At 39.8% G+C, this 23,809-nt stretch overlaps 2 protein-coding genes and 1 non-coding gene across 3 annotated transcripts in view; all 3 read right to left on the bottom strand.

The window, feature by feature from the left end:
- Positions 1–378: 378 nt before the first annotated feature.
- The window catches only part of LOC131236881 (uncharacterized), a 37,520-nt gene continuing 14,089 nt past the window's right edge, over positions 379–23,809 (bottom strand). Inside the window, exons 7-12 of the mRNA XM_058234398.1 lie at positions 10,136–10,217; positions 6,429–6,486; positions 6,208–6,332; positions 5,886–5,978; positions 5,729–5,799; positions 379–929 (exon numbers count right to left, since the gene is read on the bottom strand). Of these exons, the coding sequence (XP_058090381.1) occupies positions 800–929; positions 5,729–5,799; positions 5,886–5,978; positions 6,208–6,332; positions 6,429–6,486; positions 10,136–10,217 (559 nt within the window). The 3' untranslated portion in view covers positions 379–799. The remainder of the gene's footprint in view (positions 930–5,728; positions 5,800–5,885; positions 5,979–6,207; positions 6,333–6,428; positions 6,487–10,135; positions 10,218–23,809) is intronic.
- Positions 8,879–8,985, bottom strand: LOC131238204 (U6 spliceosomal RNA). Its single transcript, XR_009167614.1, has one exon. It is a non-coding gene; the product is annotated as a U6 spliceosomal RNA (small nuclear RNA).
- On the bottom strand, positions 18,990–23,226 carry LOC131236882 (uncharacterized). Its single transcript, XM_058234399.1, has 2 exons — positions 22,043–23,226; positions 18,990–20,816 (listed from the first exon to the last, which is right to left on the bottom strand). Exons 1-2 carry the CDS (start codon positions 22,205–22,207, stop codon positions 20,151–20,153), a joined length of 831 nt encoding a protein of 276 aa, XP_058090382.1. The 5' UTR covers positions 22,208–23,226; the 3' UTR covers positions 18,990–20,150.

The following is a 23,809-nucleotide window of genomic DNA, read 5'->3' as shown; positions in this document are numbered from 1 at the left end:
TTGTGGATCCACGAACATGCAGGCCAATGATAAGAAACTTAAGCTGAATACCAATTTGATGAATTTAGAACAATGAAAATAAATATTCAATTGCTTGGCATTCAACTATAAAAATCAAAAGTTTGGATCATCAATAGAGCGTAATTATGGAACAATGTCTCATTTATGGTAGTAATGAGAGCATGGATGGTTCAAATCATTGGACCACTAACTATGTGGGCACCATTGGATGGTGAGACACTGGATCCTGATACACAACTGGCGCAAACCGAATTCATCTGTCATTAACATTGACATGATCTTTGCAGAACAGGGGCATTTGTTGATTTCTTCCCGTTACGACATCACAATGAAGAAGTAAATGAAAATTGTCACACATACATAAAAGACAAGTTTAATATCAGACTATAATCTCACCTTAACATTGTGAGAGGCGATTGGAGAACTGAAGCACGCGAATCCATCCATGGTGTCGAATCGCAGTGAGCTGAGCAATGACAGCTGCTAAAGTTCAACACATTTTACAGGACCTTCCTTTTCCTACTCATGTCTTCCTTTTCTCTTTACAAAACTTTTTTTCAAGTACTACATCTGGATTTTGTCTCTACTCTTCCTTGGGCTGAACTGAACAGCTCTGATAAAATTTACATGGGTGAAACCCAACCTGCATTTATACGAGAGCCCATGTGTGATTCTGTGGAGTTTCAAAGCCTTGAAAGGGCTCTCCCTGTCCTTTGTGCAGTTTCAAGGGGATTGTTGTTAAATTACAACTTCCTGTCTGATAGTGTACATCCCTTGATCAGCTGCTGTTCTGAATCATGGGTGGTGGTGGTTGAAGCCTTTCGTCAGATTGGGAGCTCGAGATTTTCTGTAAAGACCTGTATTGCAGGCGAACACTCTCTCCGCTATCAAGAATCTTGAGAAGATACCTGCATGCATTCTCAAGCAATTAATTAGGGTCTCCGGAAGGAGTAAGGTCATTTTCTTACACATGGTGATTTTCTTTCTTTGTTCTTAAGAGATTTTAAGCAGGAACACAGTAACAAATGTTCAACAGAGACATTGGTCACTTGGAATATTTAGAGGTAGCAATTAATTAGGGTCCACGCCACCCCCCCCAAAAAAAATAAAAAAATCAATTTGAAAGCCTTGTCTGGATAGCTGCAGATGTCAATGGCTTGTCAACCACCATTTGTACCAATTCCAATGAAAACAAATACAGAATTATTACAAAAAAGCAGCAATTACCTTGTACATGCAGTCTGGATAAAAATAGGAAAATCATCATTTTTTTCTTCTTCTTCTTCACTTCCACTCCTAATCCCCCTTCCTAAGCTAAATCCAACCAAATACTTTTGATTCCTTGGAGGAAAAACCAAAATTTTTGGGGCAGAATATAGATCGGAAGGAGGTAGGGCCTGATTTCGAAACAATGATTTTTTTTTAAAAAAAAATCACTTGGAATGAGTAGAAATAAGATGAAAATCCATGATTTTGTATGTTTTGCAAGATCAATCATGGATTTGAAGCTCCAATTTGGGGATTTGGGGAAATTGGAAAAAAATCCAAAAATTTTCTATTTCAGCTATTTAAATTGCAATTAGACTATGGAAAAATCAAATTGGACATGTTAGAGGCTAATCCACAGATTCATGGAGGTTTGGGAATTTTTTGAAAAAAAATAGTTTAATAATAATATTTTTTTTCCAAAAAATCCAGTTGATTAGGAGTTAATTAGCCTTAGAGCTCGTTTAGGAGCTTGTAAATGGGTACATGAAATCCATTTTACAATTATACTCAAATCAAGTGTAAATGGAATCCTCACTTGTGTTTGGTAGCTTGAAAATGAAATGCACTGGAATCCAAATATTATGTTTGGATGGGAGTAAATGGAAGGAATTGGAATGCATTGGAATTCTTCAATATATTCACAGGATAATATGTGATATCACAAATCAGCTTTAATATCCCAAATTAGTGTACATGTGATATTTGACAGAATGATTGTAAAAAGCCAATTGAAACATATACTTTGGCCAAAAATAAGATAATTTCAAGCCTTGGGTGGGCCACAAACGCAAGGATCACAGCGTTTTGCCAACGTTTTTTAACCATCCATTTAGATGGACAACGTTTGGACAGTTTCGATCATTCTATTGGTGTGGTTTTAGTTATCTAGCCAATAATTGGATTGTTTCAGAGTATCATTAGCATGCCACAGGAATGTAGCGACACCTTTGTTTCTTGTGCAACTCACGAGGGGACGAGGGTGTGGTGCCCCCCACGCCACGTGAGACTATGGGGAAGTACAAGACAGTTGCTGAGATGCCTCATTACGTTGACAAGTCGAGGCCATCACGTTAATGTGCGATGGGTGGACGAGACTGTCATAAATTTCATGATCTGCTGTAAGGGGAGGATTGTATTATTGAAGTCCATTGATACAAGTAATGAGCTTAAAAACTTAACTTACATCTATAGGCAGATGACGGATTTAATGAAAGAAGTTGGGAGGATGAAGATTGTGCAGTTTGTCACAGAAAATGGAAGCATATTTGTAAAGGCAGGGAAGGAGTTAATGAAGATGTTCAACTTGTATTGGACCCCAAGCGCAGCCCATTGCATACAGTTAATGCTTGGGGCGATAAACGATAGGCTTTCAATGAAGAACGTGCCTGTTGATTACCGGACAATTACAAATTTCATCTACAACCACATGAGCGAGACTCAACCTCCAAGTCAAAGTCAAACCCAGTCTAAAAGTCGAAGTCAGAGGCCTCTTAACTCGTTCACTAGAGAGAGGGATTTTGAGCTTGCCACCTAGGATGAAGACCATAGTTCTCTTCCTTATCCTCATCTTATCCAAAATATGGCTTACACATCATTTTCGTAAGCAACAACAACAGCTAAGTGGCTCTAAAGAGGACTCCTTAGCACGGACCATAGGGTCCATGAATGTCGGTGGTGGGCAATGTTGTCAAATTGCATATAATCACATATGCCATCAGCCTGGGCTAATCGCTTATGCGATCACACATCACATAAGCAATCACTCAGGCTGATGGCTTCTTTTTTCTTTTTCTTTTTTGAAAAATCACAAAGAAAAATGGAAAAAAAAAAAAAAAAATCATTAGAAAAAAAATCTAAAATAAAAACTGTCTGATTACTACAAGTGATTGGATTGGGTATTTTTTACCTATTTAATTATAGTTTGACTATTAAACAATTTATAAGTTATATTATATATAACAAAATAAATTAAAACAATTAACAAGTTACACTAAGGGAGAATTAAGTATTAAAAACTACAACCATAGAAATTTTATTGATAACCTGATTTTGATGAGTTGATGCATACAATACAAGTTATAGGTACAACTCTACAAATAACAAGTTACAAGTCGTTACAATCTACAAGAAATATGACCGTTGGCCATTATGCCACTGCATAGAGTATTCCATTTTTTTTATTTTTTGAGTGGTGGACGCATTCCATGGTTATGTGATTATGCCATTGCATACTTTAGTATGCCATTGCATACTTCCTACATGGTGTATGTGACCATCTCATATGCGATCTGAGCCAATGTATGCGATTGTGAGATCCAATAATTGCTTATGTAATCGCACATGACAACATTGGTGGTGGGCAGGATAGTTCTAGGTTTGTGCCACAAACACAGTATGGATATGGATCATATGGTGACCATGGACCTCATGGATATGTGACGAGCAACTCCAGAAGTTACAACACAGTTTTTGGACTACAAGTGATATCCATAATATGGCTATGGGAAGATGCATTCAGGAGTTTCGTATGTACTACCCAGCTGTAGATCCATATTAGCCGTAGACAATGATGATTACACAGTGCCCATGGATGGCGTACTGATCCAGTTCAGGGAAGAGAGCATAATTGTTATGTCAGAGAGTATCTTCACTAGTATCATTCTAGTATAACTTGGGCATAGTATTGTTGGTTTGTGGAGGAGCAATCCTATGGCCAACCCTGTCGAGATAGAGACAATGACCTTTAGCCACCATGCAACTCTATGCAAGTCTGAGGCACAACCAAAAACACAACCGACATATTTCTACATCTTCTTTTGCTTTTAAATATATTACTTGTGTTTTCATACATGTCTTTTTAAATTTATATGAACTGATTTTGAATATAGTTGCATCACTTCTATCAAACAGTGCATAAATTAAGACCTTATATAAAGGAAACCAAAAGTGCACTAGTTTTTTGTGATCTTTTGATTTTTGAGTGTGTATTGATGTCTTTTTTAACATCCCCTGAAGTTACATTGAAAAGTTCAACCAATTTCCCAATATTTTCCCATGTTTCCCAAACATCCCTTGAAGTTTCATTGAAAATTTCGACCAATTTCCCCATGTTTTCCAAAAACGGTGATACACTACGTGATACATACAATATTTCCAATGTGATAACTGAAATGTTTATGTATCCCAAGGGTGTGATACACCTATCAATACTGATATGGAAAACATTGGCCACATGTGCCAACGTGCCATATGCCCATAAGTGAGACCTTCCCTTTTCCAAGCACCCCACGTGTGCCACACATGCTAATGTGTCATAAGCAAGATGGGCAATTTCAAGCACCCCGATGTAGATCGGGTGTGTTTCAACATTGAGGTCTCAGGTATGAACACTATACGTGCTAATGTTGCTATAAGTGAGACCACCCATCTTCAAGCACGCCACATGCCAATGTCAAAAGATGGGAGTACATAAATAAATAAATAAATAAAATAAGGTTCAAACAAGAAAAAAGAGTTGGTCCACATTCAACAAGTGGAAACTACACCATGGGGATGGCTAGGACCATCAAAACACTAATCTTTAGGCTATTGCATGTCCGCCAAAACACTAATTTTTAGGCTATTACATGTCTGCATGGTGGCCCACCAATCAACAATATTCCTCTAGACGTGCTATGTGTATGCAGGAGAGGAGATGTTTGGAAAGGAGGACTGTGAGCCTCCAAGCTCCTAGAGACTCTAGCAAGCCCCTTGAACTTCTCTCAAGGGTATTACTTATTAGTCCATAAAATTTATGGGGAAATATTCAAATCAACAAGCTACAGATTTAACCAAGCAACCTAGCAAAATTGAACTCCAGATTATTTCCTCTATAGCTTACATGTAATAGGACTGTCACTCTAACTTCACAGCCCCCCATCATCCAAGTCAGGTGCAGCTTGGACAAGTCAACTTGGATTTGGCACTACCTGACCCAGTTCGATAGCACAAGTCGATCCCCCAAGTCACCCCCGGCTCAGGCAAGTTGGACCAATACAGCCCCCCAACTTGGGCAAGTCGCAACTTGACTCAAAATTGAATGATTCAATCCGAGTCTCCAAGTCCAAAAAACCATGGTCCCATGAGCGAGCCGAACCCAGCCAATCTGACTCATTCAGAACAGTTGGCTTCACATATTTTCTTAACATTTCATGAAACAGAAAAGATTGACAGAACTAATATGCTAACAAAAAATTAGAGGGAAAAAAAAAAACCCTCCAACTCTAAGATAGATTATCCGATGGTCAGCAATCTTTTAGAGTTAAAAGCTCCAACACAGTAAATACGGAGGTATTTGATTCATGAAATTGAACAGTTGTTCTTCCCTGCTTTCTAAGAATCATGTAAAAAGAGAATTGGAAGTTAAAAGAGGATTAGACAAAAAGGTCTGCCAACTCACCAGCCATTGAGGCATTGGGACGTGATGACAGCTTCTCTTCCTACAAATTTATCAGGCGTTCTCCTATTCCCCTGCACAAAATCCCCCTTTAACACCTCTGTTCCTTTTAACCAGAAATCAGTCTCAATCGTAAGTTCTCACCAATAGCATTGTATACCTTAATTACAACTTTCTCATTCACTGCAAATGGATACTGAACCCCCTTTTGTTGCCTTGGACTGTCACCATCGGCAGCCATCTCCCCATTTTCCTTCCAAAGAATAATCAGTTTTTCAGAAAGATAATCCAAGGAGTCATGGTTTATAGGTAAAACTCACCATTGTAAGTGGTAAGATACCCACAAATCGAGGTTAAACAAATTCAATGCAATCATACAACAAACGAGGAAACTCATAACAAACAAAATGACAAAAGAAATGAGAAGAGAGAAAAGAATCATTCAGAATACTTCTGTGCTAAGATTAATCGGAAGTTAATACCTTGTGTAATCTCTTCAATGCATCCATCTGTTCACCCACTTCTTTCCGGCGCTTCCTGAGAGCTGCATTATGGAAGAGTCTCCTGTCATCCTCATGTTTCACAGCCGCAGCTGCAGCCCTCAAAGCTGTGGAGAGGTTCAGTTTCAGTGGTCAATGGAAGACCTTACAGAAGATGAAAGACAAAATGGAACTGGAAGAGGGAAAGAGAAATTGGCATGTACCATGATTAGGGATCAAAGATCCACCCTCGATTTCCGAGTTGCAAATGCTACATCTGGACTGTGTTGTAAAACAGGTTTAAAAAATCCCTTTTACTTCTCTTGTTTTATCAGCACTAAAATGTATTAAGCAAAAGAAACAGAAAGGATACAATAATTTTACATTGAACATAGTAAAGCATGAGAAAGCCCTTGATAGAGTGGCATGGCAGAACAGGATTCCTGTAGCCACCCAATTAATTGGGATAAGGCTAAGATGATGATGATGATAGTACAGAACAAAACCAAGGAAGCACAGTACTTTACATGTTCTTTCTATCACATAATATACCACGAAATTTCTGAATGTATTATGATATAAGATCTCTTTCATTAAGTATCATTTAAACCCACAAATTTCTGACTATATTGTTTGCATTGGAGTGAATATCATATTCAAAGAAAATGTCAGGACACCAAAGAGTTCTGACCAGGTGCTAATATATCACATCTGCTATGGGATTGCTTTCAGAGACGAATAAATGGCAAGGAAAGATGGAAAACTTGACAAGTACGGAAATGTATCTCATTAGACTAACCTATAAGGTTTTTTTTTTTTTTTTTTTTCCCTAAAAACAAATTAAATGCCATGGTTGTAACTTCCATAGATCACATGAGATGAGTTTATAGGCATGGGCAATTTTAAGAAAATGGTATGCCTAATCAAGATATAGACCTTCTAAAGTTATAAGGTCAGTCAAAGTTGATGCCACCTTAGTGGATCCTGTCTCAAAATAAAACTACGATTGGGGGGGGGGGGGGGGGTGGTACATCCAATCTTTCATTAACTGGATATTCTCTTCAACCAGTGAATTCTCGTAACAAATTCATACCCTGATCTTACGTGCCATCAACAAATATTTTACCAGCTTCAATCTACACACTTCGTTATATCATATGATTACATCACATTGGAGGGCCTATACCATCATAATGTTTGTGCTTTTAGCAGAATTAAACAAATGAACTGGGTTGTCTCCCATGCTAAATGATCTTTTAGCAACTCAGTGATGCAGGCAAGGGACCGGAGGGCCCACAAAATACATATCAAACAATCAAATAGGGGATGCATGACGGTGACATAGGTTTATGGTTCCATGGGCGTCTGCCTCAGAAGATGTGTGTTATGTGTGATTACCAAAATGGAGCACTGTAACTCCATAATGTGGCAAAACTGAAGAAAGAATTGAACTTAAACTGGATATTCATACCACTTATCAAATTCTCCAATTGTGTACCACAAGGTAAATAATACAGCCCAAGTATGGAACAGTGAGATAATTCCTACATATAATAAAACTCTCTCATATTTAATGCAAAGAATATCATAAGCCAGCTTCATTCATAACCAATCTGTAATAAGCATATGTACATACATATGGCTGTGGTTAATGTAGACTCCCATACAACTAAGGATCTTCTACAAACAACTCTAGAACGAAAACCAATGCTTGTATCCCACTGGACCACACAAGGCTCACCTAAAATAATCAACCTCTCCCAATTAACTTGCAAGAAAAAGAAATGGAAATAACCAAATAAAGAAACAAATAATAAAGTTCATATCCTACAAAAATTGTCACTATACAACCGCATGGGGTCTAGACCCAACGAATTTATATATAGACCTCTCCCCCTGTACGGTTGAACAAAAACCTAAAAGCAGCATCAGGTTGGACTTGTGGGGCACCACAGTCCAACCCTTTATTGTACAGGGCCCTCTGATTGGATCTGCAGGCCCCACAGCCCAATCAAATGACTTGTATGGCATAATCATCACCCTTGATCAAGTGGGGTGCGCTCTTGAACCTCTCTTAAGTCTCCTAGAGTACATTTTTCGTGAAGTGCGGCCAAGATGAACCGTCTTTCTTCGTTATCCACAAAGATGACTCCAGTTTGAGGATCAAATGAAGTTGGCATAACAAAAAATTGTGTCACTGCACTTGGTTTTGGATTCCTGTAATCAGTAGGGTGGATGGTGTGGTTACCTCCCCCTGCCTCGTATTTTCTGTATTATTAAAATTTCTCGTTTTCATTAAAAAAAGAAGTCACCTTCCCAACAGGCCCATCATTATGCAATTTGGATAAGAACTAAGAGAATTATGGCCCATCTACTGATAAGATATAGGGTAATTAAAGGATTAAGAACATTCAAATGAAATAAATAAATTTACAGGATTAAGGAGTGATTAGGATTAGAAATAATGGATGGTTGAAATCATATTAGGGTTTCTTTTGTTTTGATAAATATATGCATGCAAAACCTGTTACAGAAGCTTGATGTTTATTGAGGGAAACGATTTCAATGGGCTCGGGGTACAATGACGCTCTTAGTGCACAATGGTGATCTAAGATGCACAGACAGTCAAATGATCGATCTGGACCATCCATCAGGTTTGACCCAGTTTTCATGGACATAGTGAAAAAAAATCTCAATTTGTGCGAGTCATCCTCGCATAGGGGCCATGTTAATCTTTTCTGTATCGTTCTAATTTTGGAATGAAAATTTTTCATACAAAAAAGGGAACTTTTCAATTCAATCAACCATACAAAAACAGACAGTCTGGATAAAAGAAGTTCCAACAATCAATATGAAGTCCATTCAGCAGAGTTCAATTGGATAATGTCTCCAAGGACCATTTTTGTCGGATGACCACAACCATCCCATCATCGCTTGGCAAACCTACAGTTCAAAAAGAGAAGCTAATGTTTGGAAGGTCAGCCTCCTCCAACCGCTATGTTTTTATCAGTGTGGCCCATGAAATTTGGTGCAACCTAATGGACAGTAAAAATCAACGATTAGACCATAGAAGTGTCCAAGGGCACCAGGGTGCACTAAGATCATCAGTGTGCCCTAGGTCCACATGAGCTTTTCCATATTTAGCAATTTCTCTTGCAAACTGACAGTGTTGGCAGTTCTACAACTTGAAGCCAGATTGCTCTATCCACTCTGGAGCACCAGTGCAAGGTATTTTCTTTTCATATCGGCACTTATTTTTTTTCCCATACATCACTATGTCATCACATGTGTTGCACCCTTGTGCATTTGCACAATCCATGGTCATTGTTGGCGGATGAATTCAATTCCTCTTCATAATCTTGAGGCATGGACAATGTAATTACAGAAAAATCATCAATGAAAAACAGCACTTGAGGGAGAGTATTGATGTGCTGTAGATTCACAAACGTGCATGATCCACGGAGGTGCTAGCTGAGAGGCACTGAGCATTGGTGGTTCAATACCTTTCTATTTTAGTCTATAATGACCTCATTTGTTCTTTAAAAAAAATGGAGGCATACATTTAAAAACACAAAATATAGGGGTAGAGTAATAGCATTGCATAATTGTAGCATTACAATCGTTATCGTATAAGGGGAGGGAATAATATTCTAAGGGAAGCAAACAATACCAAGTGTCCTATTCTCCTAGATTTATCAGATCTGCCTATGACTAGAGTAACAAACCTTCAGCACCACTTAAGAACTTCAATAACCTTTAAGCACCAGCACCCAAAACATTCACTGTTAATGAATACAGAGCAGTTTCATATGCATTTTCATAACTAGATCTGTTGCAAACATGATAGAATCAAAATGGGAGTGCCAGGAATCATTATTTCAGCTCTCATTTATCAGAAGTTCTGTAACATACTGAAGTAAGTTCCAATTACCATTTCAAGGACCTTTCTCAGCATTAGACCACCAAATGAATGTCCACATGAGACGACCACTGCATCTTCGAGGAATGCACCGCTAAAACAGCAACGTATCACAGAAAACATCAGTAACTTCATAATGCTAGCAGCAACTTACTGTATAAATTTATCTGTGCAGTTATGTGTGAATGAAGAAATAGAAATGAACTTATAAGTAAAACCAAACCACAGGTTCAACATACTTGATTTCTAGCCTTCTTGCACTACAAAATATGAATCTCAAAGACAAAGGATCCAAAATGCAAAATAGAATCAATAGAAATATAACACAACAAACTGGTTCATTGATCTAATATGCAATACAAACAACTTTGGAACATATTCACTTTTTTTTACATAATACCACTTTTACATGGTTGGCACTTTCTAGCAAGGGGTATAGGATCACTAATGCAGGGGCATTTTCACACCGGGCTCGAGTGGGGTTGTCTATGGGATGCATGGGCACACTCAGGGTGGGTGGCCCATGTGAGGCAGGCCCCATCCGTGTGAGGCGGGTGGCTCATGTGAGGCGATACCCATGTGATGTGGGGCCCACGAGAGGGGTTTGACCGAGGTCCTAACCCATGGAATGTGGGCCCTGGGCTATGAGATAAAGGGATTGATTCATCATGCTCTATTGGTTTGAGCTTTTAGAGCAAGTGGTTAATTATCCTGTATCAAAGTGGTATTAGAGCGGGAGGTCTCGTGTTCGAGACTCCTCACAGGGAATGATTAATGTAGGGGCATTTTCAAACCGGGCTCAAGTGGGGTTGCATGTGAGATGCAGGGGCGCGCTCGGGGCGGACGGCCCGTGTGAGATGGGTGGCTCGTGTGAGGAGGTACCCATGTGATGTGGGGCCCACGAGGGGGGTCCGGTCGAGGTCCTAACCCATGAGATGTGGGGCCTGGGCTATGAGATAAAGGGATTGATTCGCATGCTCTATCAGTTCGAGCTTCTACAGCAAGTGGTTAATTGTCTTGCATCAATTACTTTATATAAGTACTTCAAAGAAACTTAAGCATGACTAATGTTGCCTTAAAGCTTGCATATTAGAAAGTCAGTTTCATGTCATATTGTTCAGTATAGAACTTCTCAATAAGCTCTTCTTTTTAATGATTTAGAACTTGGAACCAATCAACATGATGATGATGATAGTAAGTTTCAACTTGACTAGGACTTACCTGAGTTTGAAATCTCAAGTTAAATGATTAAAGGCAGTTCACTATAAAATTTTAGATTTTTCTTTTTCTTTCTTTCTTCCTATATTATTTTTTATTTTTTTGGGAAATAGGGAAATTTAGATCAAAATCTATGTAAGTTCATCAACCATATGCATTTCTAATATGATAGCTTGTGCAAATTCAGCTTTCCATGCAATATCCAAATTGTTTCCTTAAGTCACACCTAGCTACTCCATTTTTAGATTCTCTTTAATTTCCTTCATCATCAATCATGTCAAAATCAGTGTTTTAAATATCGATGATATTAACCGACATATCATCTGATATATCATTTTTTCCCACAGATGCAATGCGATATATGGCTAGAATATACTCTCTCTCTTTTTTTGGGAGAGCACAGAAACTTTATTAGAAAAGGGACAAAGCCAACAGGAACAAAAATATCTACAAAAGAAAAGCAAAAAGGCTATTTACAACATCCCTACAAGATAACCCAAAATATGACCGTAGTTATAACGAATTCCAACCCATGGAATCAAAAGGACAATCTTCCAAAGCAAGGTAGAACTTGGCCCACTCTATGACACAAAGTCTCACCTTGGAGAATACTCCCAATAAGGAACCCGACTTGTCGTTGAAACATCGGTTATTCCTCTCTTACCAAATCAACCTTAGACTTGCTAGCAAAGCAAGTCTCCAAATCTTTCTCCTGACCTTACCAAAACCTCCTCCTTGCCATGCTTGGAAAAATTCAGAAATTGTTTTTGGCATCACTTAGGAGACCCCAAATAATAAAAAGAACTTGTTCCAAATCCCCCTCACAAACAAACAATGTATGAATAGATGATCAACCGACTTTCTATCTTTCCAACAAAGATAGCATGCATTGACTAGAATAAGGCCTTGCTTGCATAGGTTATTGAGGATGAGAACTTTGTTCCATCACACAAACCAAAAAGCAAAAGCCGCAACTTTTTTTGGGGCTCCATATGAAAAAATATGAAATGCAGCACCAGAGCTTCGGCCACCTAGGGCTCTATTAAGAGAGCAAAGAAAAATCTCATTGAAAAGGAGCCTGACTTGTCTAAAGTCCACGATATTACATCCCACTCTGTGCTTAACGCTAATCCCGAAAGGCGGGGTTCAGCAAAAGTAATAGTCCAGGCTCGTCCTCCTTTAAGTGCCTTCTACAAGGTGGGATCCACATGCCAGATGAACCAAGACGATCAAAGCAATTTGCTACCAAAATACCCAAGTCCGAGGATACTGAGGCTATTCTAGGATACACCTCCTTAGGCGGCCGACATTCTAACCAAATATCTTCCCAAAACTTGACACGCTCGTTGTTTCCCACTGAGAAGCTAACTCCAGCCTTGAAGCTATTTTCAGTTTCAACAATCGCCTTCCAGTTAAATCTTTCTACTATCAGCTCTTTCCTTTCCAGATGGCAATTTCAGAACCCCATTCAGCCCACGTCTGGTCTTATTCGGCCCCTCCCAAAGTAGTGGCCTTCGCCTGGTTGGTTGCCAACAAGAAAATCCTCACGGTCAACATTCTAGGGAAAAGAGGTATGGTCCTCCCCAATATCTGCCTTTGCTGCATGAAGAACGCAGACTCGATCGATCATTTGCTGCTCCACTGCCCTTTCATTTCGATTTTATGGGCTGAGTTTGCCAGTCAGTTCAACATGCACTGGTGCATATCAGGTTCAGTGGACCTTCAGCTAAAAGCTTGGCACGATATCAAGCTCAGGAAGACGAAGACTCAGATCTGGAGAATGGTAATCCTTGCCATATGGTGGTCTATTTGGCTAGAGAGAAATGATAGATGCTTTAGAAACTCCTCCTCAGCCGAGTTAGTTTCCTTCAAAGCTTTAAACATGGTGATCGAATGGGCCACATATGCCGACTCCTTAAGGGAAGCAGACTTTTCTTTTCTTGTTGCTTGATGGCTTTCGCTATCTCAGCATAGCCTTTTCTGTTTTTTCTGTTTTCCTGCTTTAATTTTTTCCCTGTTTTTCTTTGCTGTACTTTTTTCCTTTCAATACAATCTCGTCAATTCTTAAATTTAAAATTTTAAAAAAATAAAAAATAAAAACAATCACCTTCCATAACCTCGTCAACCTATATAAAGAAGATTTTCGAGGCCACCAACCTAATTCATTTGTTTTGTACTTCTTGACGATGATTTCCTTCCAAAGATTGTCGTTTTCTGATCCGAACCTCCAAAGCCACTTGCCTAAAAGTGCCCTATTCATGGGGCTCAATTTTTTGATTTCCGCTCTACCTCTCGATTTTGGCTGACAGATGTCATCCCATTTCATCAAATGAAACTTCCTCTTATCCTCAACTACTCTCCAAAGAAAATCTCTTCTGAGTAATCCAACTTGTTGATGATACCCGAAGGACATTTGAAAAGAGAAAAGTACAACAAAAGGTTAGAAAGAGCAGCATTAATCAAAAGTAATCCCTACCTACAAGAAGATAGCTTCTTTTCAAATCTTTCAACCACCCAATCCCATAGGTGTTTTGGGGTATTCCCAATGCATAGAGCAAGCCCCAAGTAGGTGGACGGAAAGGATCTTCACACACCCAAATATTGACGATAGTCTCTCCGAATCTACCATTGATATTCCAATCCCCAACATCACACATTTTAGTGGGTTCACCTTTAGGCCCAAAACCACTTCCAAACAACATATGATCTTTCTCAAGTTTTCAACATGGGAATCATTTGTGTCCTGTATCATCCGCAAATTGAAGATGCCAGACCTAAAGACCGCTCCTTGTCCACCCTAAAACCACTAATTACCGGAAGAGACATGCCTTTCTGAAACATCGTGCTAAGGGCTTCTACAACAATAACAAACAAAGAGGCGATAGAGGATCTCCCTGCCTTAAGCCTCGCGACGATTTAAAAACTCCCTTTGGAGATCCATTTACTAAAGAATAAGAACTTGGCCGATGTAACACACACATTCATCCATCTACACCATTTCTCACCAAAACCAAGCCCTTGTAACATTAGTCCAAGATTTCCCACTCGACATGGTCAATTGCCTTCTCCTAGTCCAATTTACATAAAATGCCTCTGTTGCCTTCCTTGAATCTGGAGTCCATACATTCATTTGTTATCAACGCACTATCCAAAATTTCTCCCTTCCAAAAACACATCTTGTAAATTTGGAGATAAATCTTCCTGAGAACTAATTTAGCCTTAATGCTAAGATCTTGGCTAAGATTTTGTGGGCCCCAATCAAGCTTATCAATCTATAATCTTTCAAACTCTTCACTCCCTCTTTCTTTCGAATCAATGCAATGAAAGATGCACCAAACTCAAATGACAATTTTCCATATTGAACAAAATCTCGAATAAAAGCAACCACATCTGACATAACCGCGACTTGAAAGAAAGCTATAGGAAAACCAGTAGAACCTGGCGCTTTATCTCTCCCAAATGCTTCCACTGCTCCCTTTATCTCCTCCTCCGAAGCCTCGTGTTCAAGGAATGGCGCATCCTCCAGCAATAGGGAGAGGAAAGATAAATTGTCCAATTTAGGTCTTAGAACGCCTTCTCCTGTCAGTAACTTGTTATAAAAATTAACAATTGCGTCACCCTCTTTGACATTTTCCTCCACCCTAATGCCATTCACCTCAACACTATGAATTTTGTTTACCCTTGCCCTTGCACTAGCAATTCCATGGAAGAATTTGTTGTTGTCTCCTTCTTTTAACCATGTAGCCCTCGAACACTTATCTCCATTTTATCTCATCTTCCCTTAGGCGGCTCTTGTACTCTCTTGTAAGTTTCTCCCTTTTGGCTAACTCTTCTTCTGACAATGGATGCCCCTCCTTCATATCTAATGCTTGGAGCTCGGAAAGGATGGCGCCTATCTCTTCTTCCCTCTTCCACTATCCTAGCTTGGTTTTTAATTGGCACATCTTCTGAAAAAGCACAAAACCCGGGTGACCAATCGCTGCAAATGATTCCACCATTGCTTGACCATGTCCGAAAGGCCATCCACTTTGAACCATATTTGAAGGGTCTCGAACCCCAATTTTCCTCCGATACCTCCTGGATGATCGGATAGTGGTTAGAAATGGTCCTCAGCAAGCCTTGCTGAGTAGTGAGTGGAAACATTTCAATCCAGTCTATTGATACAAAGAAATGATCCAGCTTAGATTCTATGGGTCTATCCTGACCATTTTACCATGTAAATATGACATTTCCCATCAGAAGATCAACAAGTTCATTGTTCTGAACCCAAGATGAAAAATCAACCATACTACGTTAGATTCGTCCCCCCATAGATTTTTCAAACGGAAATCTGACTATATTAAAATCCCGTCCAATACCAACATGGAACTTGTCATTTCTGGATAGCTGACTCGAGTTCAGCCCACAAGCATCATCATTGTTTTGGAGAGTTTGGATCGTATACTGTCGACAAATCACACAGCCTCCCTTTCGATTGATCTCTTAATAGAACAGAAACTGAGAATTCTCCAGCCCACCAATCTTCTTTAGCCCATATGGCTGAATTCCATAATATTACCATCTCATCCATTGTACCTGTCACATTCCTTGAAACCCAGTCAATCGACTGTCCCATCTAGATATCTACAATTATTTTCTTATCCACAACAAAGAGCTTCATCTCTTGAATTGCTACGATTTTAATTTATGATGCCTACAGACAACACGAATTCAAGCTCTCTTGTGGGGGCAGCCCAACCCCTCAAATTCCAGGTAATGATCTTCACTGGGACACAACTGTGATGGGGACATTAGATAACTTGCTCGAGTATACCAGAGATGGAGGTGACCAACCACATCAGCGTAGGTCTCTTTGTAGATGGGAGATGAGTTCCAGATGGGGCCCGTCGGACCACTTTGAAGACCCCACTTAAGGATGATGCATGTGGATTGCCTAACAGAGAATTTTAGTCATAGGATTTTTTTCGTATCAATCCGATCATTGGATCTTGTCAATCAGGCCATCGGGCCACCAAATCTTCCAAATCCCGCCCCTTGAACCCTAATATTGTTTTATTTATGTTTTTTTTGTTATTTTTAAGATTTATTTGACGGTTAAGATTGATGGTAAGTATTTTAGTTTGCTTATTTCGGATGATGGGCCATGACACTTAAGTGAGTGCCATATTTGTAATTTTTATAAAAGTTGTAAGATAAAAGCAAGGGAGGGACGTCCAACCCTATTGGAGTTTGAGAAATAAAGAAAAAATGTATTCCTTGTGTTGAAAAGGTGTTCTTCCTCTTTTCTTGGGGGTTTGTGAGAAAACACTCAATTCCAATTGAATTGTGGAAGGGTAGAAGCTTGCTTGGTGGTGGATTCTTCCAATGTGTCTTTCTTCCTTTTTTTCTTTTCCAACAAGGTACACATTTTCTTCTCTTCTTCTTCTCATTCCCTTAAAACTCCTCTAAACTCATCAAAACCCAATCCAATCCATCTACTTTCTCTTTCCCCTACCCATCCACACGTGAACACGCACGCACACACGCGCATCATAAGGACTGCCACGTGTGAGCCCCCTTTGGTACTTTTCCTTCCTTGATTCCCCTCCAAACCCTACCTAATCCCTAGATCCCTTAACCCAATGGTCCCTAATTCCCAAAATCCCCAAACCTCAATCCCTAAACCCCAAAACCCTAATGAAAATATGATTTTATTTTAAAAAATAACTCATTCCCCAAACCTGATTTTATTTGTGTCATTGTTTTCTCATGTGCTTGTTGCACTACCCACGCTAGATTGGAAGTCCCTACTTCTAAGTGGGCCACTCTAGTAATACTTTATATCTTCGTACACCACGTATGTGATAGCTTATGCCCTTTGTGTTGCTAATCTAAATTTTCTGAATTTATTACGTGGATGTGTTTGATTTTAAATGTTGAATGCTGAAATTGATGTGTATTGGATCTCACATCTTACATCCAAGTTAGTTTCACTCATCCTATGTCAAAGTGTTTCCTCCCATTCCCTGCTCCTCTCCCAACGATGTTGAACTTGATTTATCGTAGTTCGCTGAGCAGATAAGTCCTTTTTATTCCCTTGATCCCTTAGGAGTCTTCGGCATCAAATTTTGCAACAATAGTCTCTCCTTTTCAATACATTTTACAATATATCAATGATAGTTTGTCAATATTTGCAAATATATTTTGATTGAAACTTGAAATATTTTTCAAGTTTCGACTGAAAAAGTATAATTTAAATCTCAAAAAAACCCAAATTCTTTTTTGGGAGATTCCCTTTGTAGATGTGTTTCAACAATTATACTTTTTTCTCTCTTTTTTTAGAAGAATGTTTTAACAATTATACTCGAGTTGTTTTGCATCAAAACACATATTTGGTGAGGAAATCACCATAGGAGAGGGAATTTAGGAAGAAATCCCAAAATGTGAGAAAATTGTTTTTTAACTCATTTTTCTACTAGATTAGCAATAAAATATTTTGAATCATGTGTACGCATGACACCAATGCATTGAAATGGATTTCAAGCAAGAAATTTGGATTTCCAAAGTGAGAAAACGGAAGAAATTGGGGAAATCCCTATTTCTTCGGTTTTTACCATTCGAGTTGCCACGTAACTCTATGTCAATCTGAGATGATGAAAAAAAAAAAATTGTTCTTTTTTAGTTTTTGGTTGTATTGTTTATGTTATTGCTTGTATTGTATGACATTTGAATAATATGAGCTCATTTTAAATCTGATTGCATCATTAATGGCTAATAGTGCATATTTTTGGCCCCTAAACATTCGAAAAGAATTGTGCATAGTCTGTGTAGACGTTTTGAGTTCTAAGTGTGTGATTATGTGTCTTTTAACATATCTTGAAGTTTCACTGAAAATTTACACCATTTTCCTAAAGCTTCCCCAGAGTTTCCCTCGGAATGCAAAACTTTACAAGGTATATGTCATATTTCCCAATATATCTCACAATATTTCCCATTCTGGAAGGTGTAGTATCACGTGCGATAATGATATTTAAAACCTTGGTCAAAATTACAACTGTCAAATGAAAAAAAAAAAAAAAAATGATACACAATGCTAGAGTTGATGATAAATTAGTATGTGCTCGATTCATTTGTTGTAATGTAGATATTCTATTATTTTTGGAAATACTATGTCTAAAAAATAGTTGCCAGATTCTTCTAACTAGGTGCCACGCCCGCTTTGAATCATGTTTCATACTCTCACTCCAGCTCCCCTTTCCTACTTATTTCTAGTTTTCTACATGTTTAATTTTGAAACGGATGCTTCCCTGCCACCAGACCTGAATTTTTTTGCTGCAGCACTTCATGCTTTGTGTGACTGTAGTCTAAAAATAATAATAACCAATAAAAGCATCAATAGATAAACTTCCTAGAGCTCTTTAGACCTATACTTGTCTGTACATCTGTCATCTACTAAGGGACATATTATAAGCATCTTTCATGGAGGTGAATTTTTTCAAGCTGGAAACAAAAGTGCTAACATCAAGCGATAAGAATATTGAAACTGAAAATAAAAGGATAGAATCCACATCTTCAAGCTTTCTAAAACACTCATCCCTGTAACCAACAAAACAACAACTGATCTCAACACATCCTCGCTGGCAAGAGTGTCAGCAACCCCATTATCTCCTATTCGGACCCAACATTTGCCAAAAGGGGATTGTATCTTACAAGAGGGAGGAAATGTGAGAACTCCTTCCTTCGCAAGGATAGCAGCTATTTGTTCACAACATTTGATGTGGCTGATGTTGTAAATGTTACATTGGATAAATTCCTTCTTTTTTTTTTTGAGTATTGTATTAGAAAAAGGCCGAAGCTGCAAATTTACAAGAAAAACCAAAAAACAATTACAAATCCCTCCAAATCTCAAACCCCTGAGATGAGATATTAGAAGCCGCCACCCATTCCAACACTAAAGATATAGCCCTACCAAAGACCTCTTGAGATTGCCCCTTCTGATTCCTGCAAAACCTCTTGTTCCTCGAGCCATAAAACCCAAAAGCCTGCTAACAAGCAAAGATGCCAAATGCTCCTCCCAGTCTTCTCTGATGCTCCACCATGCCACATTAAGAGGAAGATATCAATTGAACCCAGCAACAACCAAGCAACTCCAAAAGAGATAAGAAAAAATTCCATATCTCCCTTGCAAAAGGAACAATGAAGAAACAAATGATTTGTTGACTCTTCATCTTGCGTGCAAAGAAGACAAACATTATGCAAGATGAATCCTCTACTCCGAAGCCTATCCACTGTAAGCACCTTCTTTCTCCCAATTAGCCAAGCAAAAGCTGCCACTTTTGAAGGAGCACCAAAGCGCCACACAAACGTCGTCGAGCTAAGATAGCCACTGAAAAGCCTATAAAGAGATTTTACCAAAAATTTTCCAGATTTGTTTTTGGCCCAAACCAACGAATCAGCCACTGCAACATTTGGAACAACCTTATAAAGCAATTGAAGCAATATGGTGAGATCTTCAACCTCTTCCTCCAACAAATTCCATCTACACAACGGGACCCACATTGCCTCTCCTCGAACAATGAAGAAATAGCTGGCAACTGAGAGATCCGACCAAAGTGCAATCCCCGCCAACCTAGAAAACAAAACCCTTAATCAATTGCCCCTACGCAGGTGTCTTCCCATAACCTAATGTTTTTCCTGTCCCCCACTACAAACTCCACTCCCACCCACACTTTATCTTTTAAAGACACCACATATTTCCATAAATGACAAGCTATGTACATCGAAGAAGACCTAACCCACCACCCTCTTTCCTTTACCCCGTATTTCTTAGCTAACACCCTTCTCCTAGTGTAACCAATTCTACCCCAAACCTCCAAACCCAATTCCCCATCAACACTAGATTCATCTCTTCCAACTTCGTTAGCCCCGCACCCCCTTGATCCCATGGTCTACACACCTCTTCCCATTTCACCAAATGATTTTTTTTTTTGTCTCCCATCCCTCCCAACAGAAACTCACGCCTAAGCTTCTCCAACTTCAAAAGAACTAACTTGGGACATTTGAAGAGATATAAACAATAAACTAGAAGGTTAGACATTGCTGACTTAAACAAAGTGATCTTGCCACCCAACAAGAGATGACGGTTTTGCCAACGAGATAACTTTCTTTCAAATCTTTCAATCACTTCCCAAACATGCTTTGGCGGTTTACCAACACATAACGGGAGACTGAGGTAAGATGCCGGGAAAGACCCGTCCCTACACCCAAGTATAGATGCATACAGCTTTAACTCAATAGGAATTCCAATCCCCAAGAATTTGCTCTTGCAAAGATTAACCTTCAGACCCAAAACCACCTCAAAACTGACAATGATTGCCCATAAATGCTCAACTTTCTGAATCTCTGCCTCGCAAAAAAGCAACGTGTCATCAGCATACTGAAGATGAGATATCAGGAACTCAAATCGATCCACACTGAAACCTTTCACTAGCCCCATCTCCACCCTTTTTCTTTTTCTTTTTGAGAAATCACGATTGTATAATATAAAAAGGAGGGAGGGGGGGGGGGGGGGGGGGGGGGGGGGGAGAGAAGGCTAAAACAGACTGCCAAGGCGGCAACCGAATTATACGCCTAGAAAGAGAAAATCAAAACCCTTCAAAGCAGGTACCAGGGCCAACCATTCAACAATGAAACCTTTAGCCTTAGAGGCCACCATAGAGGAGGGGAGAGCGATATCCCAAAAGCATCTGTCATTCCTCTCATTCCACACCGCCCACCACACGGCAAGGATCGCCAGTCTCCACAAACGAGATTTGCCTTTGCCAATCCGAACTCCATGCCAAGCCTTGAGAAGGAGGTCCACCGAAGAAGGAAAACACCAACTAACATTAAAGCGAGAACAAAACTCGGCCCAAATTAGGAAAACGAAGGGGCAGTGAATGAGAAGATGATCGACAGACTCTACATTACTCATGTAGCACAGGCGAATATTAGGCAGGAACATTCCTCTTTTGCACAGATTATCAACGATCAGAATTTTCTTGTTTCCCGCCAGCCAACCGAAGATGTTGATCTTGGGGGGAGCCGAATACTTCCAATGTGATTAAAAGAAGACCCGAGAGCGGGAGCTTGGGTCTCCATGGCCCTGTAAAGGGATTTCACAGAGAAAACGCTCGTTTTATCCAGATTCCACGGCAAGTAGTTTGCGGCTAGGGGATCCAGGGCTGCTCTCTGAATGCAGGCCAGGAGATTGGCGTATTCCTGAATTTTCCAATCATGCAGATTGCATCTACACTTCACGTGCCAGACAGTTTGACTAACAGCGATCGAATAACAATCAGCAACGAGAACGTTTTTGTTGGGAGCTAGCAGAAACATATTCGGGAAACTGACCTTCAGGGGAGCATCCTCCAGCCACGGGTCCTCCCAAAATCTGATCTTATCACCTTTACCAATCTAAAACCTGACCGCCGAAAGGACCTTTTCCTTCATAGAGAGGATCCCTCTCCACAAGGCCGAGGAGCGATAACGAGAGGACTCCTTTGTCCACCAACCGCAGACAGACCTGCCGTATTTGCCCTTGATCAGGGAGTTCCACAAGCTTCCGTCTTCTGCCCCTAACCTCCAAGACCATTTCCCCAACGGCGCCTGATTCATCAGATGAAGATTTTTTACCCCCGCACCACCATGCTGAAGCTGTTTGCAGACAATCTTCCAGTCCACCTCCACCCCTTTATCTAACATCCTGCTGAATGCCTCCATAATCACTACAAACAAATATGGGGAGAGGGGGTCCCCTTGTCGAAGTCCTCTAGACACTGAAAAGAAGCCATTCGGTAAGCCATTTACCAAAACTAAGAATTTAGCCGACCTGACACAGAGCTGCATCCACGAGCGCCACCTGGCCCCACAACCCAACCTCGCAAGAATGGAATCCAGAAAGGGCCAATCCACATGATCATACGTTTTTTCAATATCAAGCTTGCAAACAATCCCTTTCGACCATTTTCTATTACAATGGTCATTGCACTCATTTGCCACTAGGAAATTGTCTACTATTTGTCTTCCTAAAACAAAAGCTCCTTGTGAATCTGAGATGACCTCTCCCAATACCCCCACGGAATCTAGAAGTGAGCATCTTGGCCAGAATCTTATACGGACCTCCCAACAAACTGATGGGTCTGAAATCACAAAGACTTTTTGCCCCTTCTTTTTTTGGAATTATCAATATGAAAGTAGCCCCAAGCACCGAGGCGATGATACCTTTCTCATAGAACTCATTGATATATCCCAACACACCCCCTTTGACTACCTCCCAGAACTTTCAATAGAACGCTATCAAAAACCATCTGGCCCGGGTGCTTTGTCTCTACCCAATTCGTCCACGGCTTGCTTCACGTCTTCTTCATTGAAAGGCATTTCCAACTCTGACACCAATTGAGCTGTGATACAATTGAAAGGTAAATTACCTAAAGCCAACCTATTCCAATCTTCACTAGTAAGGAGTTTCTTATAGAATTGAACTATAGATGCACAGACCTTTTCCTTCCCCTCAACTCTTTCTCCCTCCACCACTATAGACATCATCTTATTAACCTTTGCCCTTGCACTTGCCATGTTATGGAAAAAAATTATATTTTTATCCCCCTCTTTCAACCAAAGGGCACGCGATCTCTGTCTCCATTTAATTTCGTCTTCTCGCAATCTCGCATTATATTTTGAACGGAACACTTCCCACCAAGCTCTCTCCTCTTCTAAAAGATCTAACAATTCTTCTTTAATGTCAAGAGCTTGAATCTAACTTAAAATTTGGGCTGATTCCTCCTCTCAGGCCCCCTAACTCCTCTTTCTGCCACTTGCATATTTCTTTTTTGAGCAATTTTAATTCCAAATCACAAAACCCGCACCCCCCCCCCCCCCCCCCCCCCTAAACTGCAAAAAAGAATTCCACCACCCTTTCACCTTGTCAACAAAACCTTTTACGTGGAGCCAAAACAACTCGAACCTGAAAGGTCTAGGACCCCAATCTTCCTCGTCCATTTCCAATAAGATTGGGCAATCATCCGAGACTGGCCTAGGGAGACCTCTTTGATGAATTAAAGGCAACTTCTCCACCCAATCTGGAGAAAGAAGGTAGCGATCCAGCCTAGGATTGATCACCTTCTTTTGACCATTAGTCCAGGTATATTTAACTTCACCCATTGGTAAATCTACCATCCCATACTTTAGGATCCAATCTGAAAAGTGCCGCATACTAGTGGTTGTCCGACCCCCGTTTGATTTTTCATGAACAAAACTGACTACGTTGAAATCACCGCCTACACACCAAGGGAAGGTCCATCTTAGCCTCACTGAATCTAACTTCTCCCAAGATTCCAAATGAAATCTCAACCGACAAGGCCCATAAACCGCTGAAAAAACCATTCGAAAATCTGATGAAGCCTGTTTAAACACTAATGAAACTGAGTATTTCCCCTTCCAACAATCCAC

The sequence above is a fragment of the Magnolia sinica genome, chromosome 2 (assembly GCF_029962835.1).
Source record: "Magnolia sinica isolate HGM2019 chromosome 2, MsV1, whole genome shotgun sequence".
Classification (NCBI taxonomy): domain Eukaryota; kingdom Viridiplantae; phylum Streptophyta; class Magnoliopsida; order Magnoliales; family Magnoliaceae; genus Magnolia; species Magnolia sinica.
This window is presented reverse-complemented; position numbering and strand designations above follow the sequence as displayed.

Coding starts and splice junctions, on each gene's coding strand:
- LOC131236882 (XM_058234399.1), bottom strand. CDS start 22,207: ATGCAGCTCTGTGTCAGGTCGGCTAAATTCTTAGTTTTGGTAAATGGC. Junction 20,817..22,042: donor TGTTAGATAAAGGGGTGGAG/GTGGACTGGAAG, acceptor AAAAGGGTGGAG/ATGGGGCTAGTGAAAGGTTT.